The 8,600-nt window shown below is 33.2% G+C and overlaps 1 protein-coding gene across 4 annotated transcripts; it reads right to left on the bottom strand.

The window, feature by feature from the left end:
* Positions 1–2,030: 2,030 nt before the first annotated feature.
* Positions 2,031–5,150, bottom strand: LOC120090269 (polyamine-modulated factor 1-binding protein). 4 transcript variants are annotated; one of them, XM_039047839.2, is made up of 3 exons: positions 4,971–5,150; positions 3,269–4,147; positions 2,031–2,595 (listed from the first exon to the last, which is right to left on the bottom strand). In XM_039047839.2, the coding sequence occupies exons 2-3, from the start codon at positions 4,126–4,128 to the stop codon at positions 2,421–2,423; spliced, it is 1,035 nt and encodes a 344-aa protein (XP_038903767.1). In that variant the 5' UTR covers positions 4,129–4,147; positions 4,971–5,150; the 3' UTR covers positions 2,031–2,420. The 4 variants fall into 4 exon arrangements, with proteins under 4 accessions (XP_038903767.1, XP_038903780.1, XP_038903772.1 ...); XM_039047852.2 differs by having other exon boundaries at positions 5,023–5,144; XM_039047844.2 differs by having other exon boundaries at positions 4,730–5,002.
* Positions 5,151–8,600: the final 3,450 nt, after the last annotated feature.

Raw genomic sequence — 8,600 nt, 5'->3', positions numbered from 1 at the left:
AAAAAAATGGTTATGAACTTGAGATTTGTGACTATTTGATCCCTAAATTATTAAAAGTGTCTACAAATCAGTGATTTTTAAAAAAATTAAAAATTTAAAGACCAAATTTATAATTTTGAAATATTAGAAACTATAGACACAAATCTCAGAGTTTAGAGACTAAATCTATAATTTAACAAAGAAAACAACAAACATAGAATTTTATAATGTTGAAGCATCTATCAATCATCTTTTGTTGAAAAAGAAAAGTATATATTCTCTTTTACATATTTTAGAAAATGTTGACTTTACATCAAATATGGAGTATAAAGATTTGAACCTCCAATCTCAAAGAAAAAAAAATATTTCATTCATCACAAACTACAAAAATTAGAAGACATACCTATGATATATTTACAACTATACAAAAGATTAAGATCATATTACCATTTATATAATCCTAAAAGATATCGCTAAAATTATTTACATAATCATTTTTTACACAATTTTTACATCAATGTCACACCAGTTTATCCATCCTTATTGCTTAGAGGAGAGAATTGACTAGCTATCTCGAAAGCTACTATGGGTACTTAAAGTGTACAACTAAGTATTAAAAATCACTTTTGTTATTTTCAAAATTAGATCAATACATTTTTTTTATAATGATTTAAATTTCAATTGTATGAAGATAGGCACTGCAAAATAAAAAATTAAACTAATCTTGAATGATGAAAGACATGTTTGGGAGTGATTTTGAAATAAAAGAAATGATTTCAACTATTTTAAAATCAGTATCAAACCTAAGGTGCCACTTGTTTGAAGTTGATTTGGAGAACTCTATGACCAACTTAACAAGATTCAACCAATTGATGTTATGATTTCAACAACTTTGGAGTTTCTTACAATTTGTTAGTATTATAATCTAAGTGCAAAATAATATAACCAATGCTATATTGATATGTCAATGTTATTCTAAGGCATTATGATGCAAATATCACATCATTCTTCTTCTCTACCATTGTTTTTGGTTTTTTAATTTTCGTTATTTTCCATATATATTTCAATTGTTAATCCATGCTAAAAGTTTAGAATTTTATTTTTCACATATCAAATTTATTAACATTTGTTGGGTATCTTCGTTCGTTTTCACTTATTCTTTCTATAGCAAATATATTATTTAATGCTTCTTAGAAAATATTAATTCATAAGAATAAATACACTGTTTATAATAGGATGATTATTTTAAATGGTAAAATTGTTATAAATATTTTTAAATATAAAAACTTGTCACTATCTATCAATAATAGATACTTATAGACATTAATAGACATCTATCAGTGTCTACTATTGTCTATGATTGATAAACAATAATATTTTGTTATATTTGTAAATAAGTTTGTCTATTTTCCTATATTTTATAAAGAAAGACATGACCTATCTTATAGAGAATTTGGAAATAAAAATTTGAAAACAAAAGATCCAATGAAAATTCGAGTTGTATTTCATGTTTTTAAGTATGTGTTTAATAGAAGATTTTGTAATTAAATTTTAATTTAAACAATAGTTTAAAATTTGTTTGATACCATATTTTTAAATCATAAAATTATCCACTAATGTTTAGCAGACAATAAACTATTATTAATTAATTTATGAATATAATTTATGTTAAAAAAAATTCATATAATTATTATTTTGTAATATTATATAATTTATAATACAATACATAATCATATCTTATTTTTTAAAAATGAATTGAGTTTATAACATGACATACCATGTTTCTAAATGTTCTTATCTTCATTTAACATAATTCTACATTTTAAATTTAAAATTCAAAATCTATATACAAGAAAAATATAAAAATATTCTTTTTAAAATTGCATTCTTAGAATCTAAAAACACTTTTCCGAAATAGAATATGAATTGGCTGCCACACACATAAAACACATTTTTGTTGAATTAGTAAATCTAAAAACATAAAACAGAAGGCACATTTATACCCAACAAGCCCAAAATAACATTTTGGAAGAAGGGATCAACCACTGGAATCATGAGAATGCAGCCCGGAAATAGCTTATAAGGATTTTGCGGCATTGTATCCAACTGACGAAAGGGAAATTTATGTAGGCACCAAAGAGCAGACACATACCAACTTTTGAAGCATACATACACAGCTCGGAAGCAGGGAAGCATTCACAAACCAAGTTTAAACTCCAATCAAGAAAAACCTTGCGAGTTCTCTCCGCAGTAGCAGATAGAACTGAGACTATGGAACTACACAACAAGGGTTTTCACAAATACATTATCCATGCCAGAATACCTGATGCTCCCCCCCTCCACCGCGGCGCACCAATCATGGTCACTGCCGCCGCCTTGCTTGGCTAGGGATTGTGAACCAAGATGAAAGCCTTGCTATCCAGGCTGAACAATTATTTGGATTAAATATGTGAAGCACTCAATGCCATTACCTTGCATTGTTCATTCATGGCCAAAAGTTGAGCCTCTTTCTTGTCAAGAAGGGCACTCAACCTCACATTTTCTTCCATAAGTTTCTGGACTTCTACTTCTTTCTGCATTTTCTCACCCTCCAACTGAGTGGTCTTAGCAACTAGCCTGTTTCATAGCAATCAATTTAAAAATCAGTGAAAAATAAGTTATAACAGCAAACTTGACAAAATGACAAGGATTTTGGGGGCGGGGGTTGATTGGAACAAGTTTGCATTTTCATGGTTCAGTTTGATGCCACAATCCAATATGTTCAGCCATATGATGTGAAGTTATGCCATGGGAATTTTTGGTTTTGGTGTGAGAGATTCTATTCATCATAAAAGAATTTACATGATCCCGCTTGTTGCACGCTACTATTCTGAGTGTTATTATCCAATTTCACATCTGAAGAATTTTAAAATTCAGAGAATAAGCTCATGGGAGCATAAACTTTTTGTAAGCAATGCACTTTCCTACTATTGTTTCTAAGCAAAACACAAGCAGCAGGAAGGAAAATCCATTACGTGAGAAGGCTGTTGAGAACTCCACATTTAAATAAAGGTCTACCATGAGCTGGCTCACAAGGCAATACAATTACAAGTACAAGAAACGCTTAGTGCATAGGGGATCATATATGTGTAGTGGGAGTCAAAAGAAAATAGAAGCCATGAGTATGATGAAAGAAAAACACTAAAAATTATATCATCCAGGAAAACCTACAAAATAAATTGAACGTCCATGATAACGAAAGAAGAGAGCAAGCGAGGCCAAAGCAACATAACAAAAGAAATATACAAACCGTTCAAACAGCCTCTCGATTGTCTGAAACTGTTTTTCTGATGACAAAAGTGTTTCTCTAACAGTGATGAGACTACTGACATATGATTTCAAAGACTCAAAGTCCCGCTTAACTCGACATAGTTCCTGCTCATTTTCAGCAGCTCTTTGCCTCTGTCTACACGTTTCTTCAACCAGATCCTCCACTCTCTGCCGCATTTCATTTAGAATGCCATTTGTACCCACGGCAAATTGTTCCATTTCCTCCAGTTTTGAGGACATGTTCTCAATCTGTATTGATTTCTTCTTAATTTCCTCCCGACCCAAATGAACCTTTTCCTTCTCTTCAGCAGTTTCTGATTCTGCCAAAATAACCCTCTTGACAAGTGCTTCCATCACATCTGAAACCATCTGAACAGACTTGAGTATTTGACCAATATAAACTGCATCTTGTTCATCTAATAAACCACATGGCTTGCCAATACCAATTAAGGATTCCTCTTCAGTACCATCAAATGAAGAAAGATCAATACTCTTAGACCAACCAGATAGTGGTGTTCCACTTTTGTCAACTAACCCTACCCCTTCTAAATGTTTAATACCACATGAAGAATGAGCCAAATGGGGAACTGCCAACATTCTTGCTTTTGATTTCAAGTATGTTAACAATGTAGAAGTTGTGTTAACTCTTCGCCAGAGAACCTCTAGCTCCTTTCTTGAGTCTTCCTCAGACCCTTCTATAGATGCCTTTACCTCCCTAAGCTTTGCTTGCAACACATCTACTTCTGATTGGCGCTTTTCCATTTCTTGCTTCCAAGTTTCATTTGTTTCACTGAGCTGGGTTTTCAAAGCTGACAGATCAAGAACTTCCTCTGTAGCCATAACTGTACTAATAAAAATTCTGTACAGGAAAGAAATGGAAAAAATCAGCTCCCAATAGGATCATAGACATCCAAGAAACAGAGTCTTTTTGGAAAGATTTCCTAAATATTTTTAAATTCCAAACATGGCTGGACAGTACAAACACCATCAGTGTAACACATTGAAATTATATACATATCATCTAGGCCTTTAGAAACCTCAAGCACCAATTTTAACATTTAAGCAACATGATGTCTACCAGCCAAAGGAAAGAGGGAAACCAGCATCATGAGACATAGGAGATACTTCAGAACACAAGCAGATAATTGAATATAAATAAACTATCCCTTCCTTCTTCAAAAATGGTTTAACTAAAACTCACAATCAAAGATCGAGCAAACGTAATACGAATGCACCAGATGATACATAATACATCTAAAAGCGAAACTGAGCTCAAAGTTATCAGATTCCTAAAAGAGAACATCCTTACAGAACTCAAATCAATAAATAAAAAAGACCCAAAAGTAGTCTCATCGGCTCGAAAGGTCCCCCCCCCCCACAAACAAAAAAAAAAACCCTAAAATCTGCTCATCAAAAACCAAGTGAAAACCCCAAAATTGACCTGATCTCAATAAAAGTCAAGGCTTCAAACAAAGGGAAAGAACCCAGAAAGAAACGGCAAAAATAATAAGACAATCAGAATGATGATGGAGACCGCGAATAGACGAAAAAGGGGAAGAAGTAGAGAGTGGAAAACGAAGCTGAAAAGTGAAAAAATGCAATCGAAATATGGAATTGAAAGATAGCGATTGAGGAGGAGAAGAAGAAGAAGAAGAAGAAGACGAAGAAAAAATGAAACTGACCAAGAGAAGATCGAATTGTCAGAAGGATCGGTGTGTTGGTTTGTTAGTGTACCTGAAAAATAAGATTAGAAGAAAAGACCAATAACAGGAAGATGCAGAAATACGATAACAGAGAGGCCCAACCACCCTCTTCCTTTCCTTTCATTTCATTTCATTTTATTATTTTTTTTCCTTAAAAAACAATTACCTTTGAATAGTCCAATTTTGAATAATAGGCGAATAGATAATTTCAAAATGTAAAATCTTTTTAATCTCCAACAATAGGTGCATTTAATCTCTAATTTTTAAAATATACATTTTGAGTCCTTTAATTGTTAAAAATAGGTTTAAAATATCTCTAAAGTAATTTATTATTATTATTTTAAATAATTATTGAAAATTTAAATTAGTAAATTATAAAATAATTTAAAAGAGAAAAATATATCTTTTAAAATTAATTTTTAATTAAAAACATAAAAAGATTACTCCAACATCTTTTAAACTTATTTTTAAAACCTATAGAACTTAAAGATGTACTTTGAAAATTTGGAGATCAATTATGCTTACTTTTAAAAATTTGAGGATTAAAAAAATACATTTTAAAAACTTGATGACCAACAAGGAAAATTTTACTTAAAAAAAAACAATTTCCCTGTTCTAAATGAGATATACTATTTGTAAGTTATAAATTACATTCTTATGATTAGTTGGAGACTATTGTAGGCAAAGGAAGTTTCATTTAGCCATGTTTTTGAGGTCGATAGTTTAATCCTTCATCCAAGATTCTTACCTAATCAAATTTGATATTATAAGTATCAATCACAATATTTACACCTAATCACTTATCTTTAAGAAAAAAATGAACATTTTAATTTACAAAGATATTTTTGTGTTTCCAATCGAATAGAGGATGAGGTACAAGGATTTGAATATCTAATCTTTAAGAGAGATTATAATGTTTTTTTAGTTACTAGTTAGGTCAATCAAATTTTACAAATAAGAGAGATTTTTGGAGAAATTTTCTCACTACATATTTTCCGTGATTGAATTCTGATTAGCTTTTTTCATTTATACAGAAATACTCTTTCTTTAAGGTTAGAAAATAATAATGAATATGAGGAAATTAATACAAATAAATACATATGTCAAATGGTGAATGGTGAGTATGAATATTCCTCTAACGGCATTGCAACAATAGAGACTTATGGAATTGTTCACCATGGCTAATCAGACTTGATTTACAAACACCCAATTGCTAACTGTTGTTGCTTCCTTCTCTAATATCCCCTCTCAAACGAGTGAGTTCTTAAGTAACTCCAAGTTTGAAGCAAAGAATTGTGAGTGACTGAATGGTTTGATAAGGCAATCAGCTAGTTGACTGGACGACGAAACAAAAGAGAACCTTAAGTTTTCCTTAAAGAACTTCGTCTGTGAAAAAATTGACATCTATCTTAATATGTTTGGACGTTCGAGCATGAAAAACAGGATTGGCTGCTGAGGTTCTAATGCTCAAGTTATCACACCATAAGATTGGTTTCATAGAGGACGAAAAGCCCAACTCTTCCAAAAGTTGTTTTTAACCAAATGATCTCAGCTAAAGCATGAGCTAACGCTCTGTATTTTGACTCTGTGCTCAATCGAGCGACCACAATCTTTTTCTTTGAAGACCACAAGACTAAACTGGTACTAATGAAAGCACAATAGACAACTACAAACTTTTATCATCAATATTAAATGCCTATTCATAATCTGAGTAAGCTAAAATTTCCAAATAAGAGCTTCGTTGAAACAACAAAAAATGCTTCGTTCCACTCACATATCGCAACACACACTTCACAACTTGCTAGTGCACATTAGTAAGCTTTTGAAGGACTTGCCCAGATTATTCACCATTTAAGCTATATCAGGTTGTGTGTGAGAGAGATATTGAAATGCTCCAATTGCACTTCTATATATGTAGGGATCGTCCAGCGGTGTACCGTTAGTAATAGACAAATGTTTTCCCATAACACTGAGATGGAGCAGGTTTTAAATTAGACAATCTTAATTTCACGAGTAGATCATCCACATACTTAGCATGATTCAGAATTAAACCATCTTCCAAAATGTGAACTTGGATCCTTAAAAAGTACTTAGCCTGATTCAGAATTAAACCATCTTCCAAAAAATGGGCCGTATCCGTAGTGTCACTAGGATCAGGTATCCCATCTTAATCTTTATATTACAGACTTATTTAGGTTATCACTTAAGGCATGATCCACTTGTATATCACATATACATGCTTAAGTTCACATAAGATAACCAAGGAGCTTTGTTTATTGGATATGAATAAATGCCAGAATTAAATAACACTTATTTTATTCATTAAACAATGTGTATCTTTACAAAACAACGAGACTCTGGGAGAATTAGGATACCAATCCCAACAATCTCCCACTTGTCCTAATGACTCGGGAGACTAATGTACAATACAATATAAAAATGTACAATATATAATAAACTAGAGCATACCCCAGTATCATCTCCCATTTGCCCTAGACAAGATGCCGTATGTCCCGCAGACCCAAACTCTCCAGGTGACCCTCGAACACTTTAGCCGTGAGGGCCTTTGTAAAGGGATCAACAACGTTGTGCTCCAATGTGATCTTCATGACTATCACATCACCGCGATGCACAATCTCCCTGATCAGGTGATATTTCCGTTCTATGTGCTTACCTCGACGATGAATCCGAGGCTCCTTTGAATTTACCACAGCCCCGCTGTTATCACAATACAGTGTGATAGGCAAATCCATATTTGGAATAACTTCCAAATCTGAAAGGAACTTCCTCAGCCAAATAGCCTCTTTAGCTGCTTCACAAGCGGCTACGTATTCGGCTTCCAAAGTGGAGTCCACAATGAATCCTTGCTTGATGCTTCGCCATACTACAGCCCCTCCATTCAGAGTAAACATTGACCCCGATATCGATTTGCGAGAATCTCTATCGGTCTGAAAGTCAGAGTCCGTGTATCCTGTAAGGATCATATCCTTATCTCCATACACAAGCATGTAGTCACTCGTTCTTCGAAGATACTTGAGGATCGTCTAGTGATCAAATCCTGGATTGAACTGATACCGACTGACAATCTCTACTGCATAGCAAATGTCAGGTTTGGTACACAACATTGCATACATCAAGCTTCCTACGGCAGAAGCATAGGGAATCTGTCTCATTTACTCAACCTCTTGAGGTGTCTTAGGACATTGATCCTTAGACAAAACGATTCCATGCCTGAAGGGTAACAAACCCCTCTTGGAATCCTGCATCCTGTACCTGATCAACATTTGATCAATGTATGATGCCTGAGACAGGGCTAACCATTTATTCTTGCGATCCCGAATAATCTAGATCCCGAGAACATACTGTGCCTCACCCAAATCTTTCATTTGGAACTGGACAGCTAGCTAATTCTTAATGTCAGTCAGATACCCTACATCATTCCCAATGAATAAGATATCATCCACATATAGTACTAGGAAAGCTACTGAGCTATTGATAATCTTTTTGTAAACACAAGGCTCATCAACGTTTTGATCAAAGCCAAACGACTTGACAACAGTGTCAAATCTGATGTTCCAAGATCTAGATGCTTGTTTCAGCCCATAAATG

This window comes from Benincasa hispida, chromosome 1 (genome assembly GCF_027475165.1).
Source record: "Benincasa hispida cultivar pf3 chromosome 1, pf3_genome.v1.1, whole genome shotgun sequence".
In the NCBI taxonomy this organism is placed as follows: domain Eukaryota; kingdom Viridiplantae; phylum Streptophyta; class Magnoliopsida; order Cucurbitales; family Cucurbitaceae; genus Benincasa; species Benincasa hispida.
The sequence above is the reverse complement of the archived record's forward strand: the minus strand, read 5'-3'. Positions and strand labels throughout refer to the sequence as shown.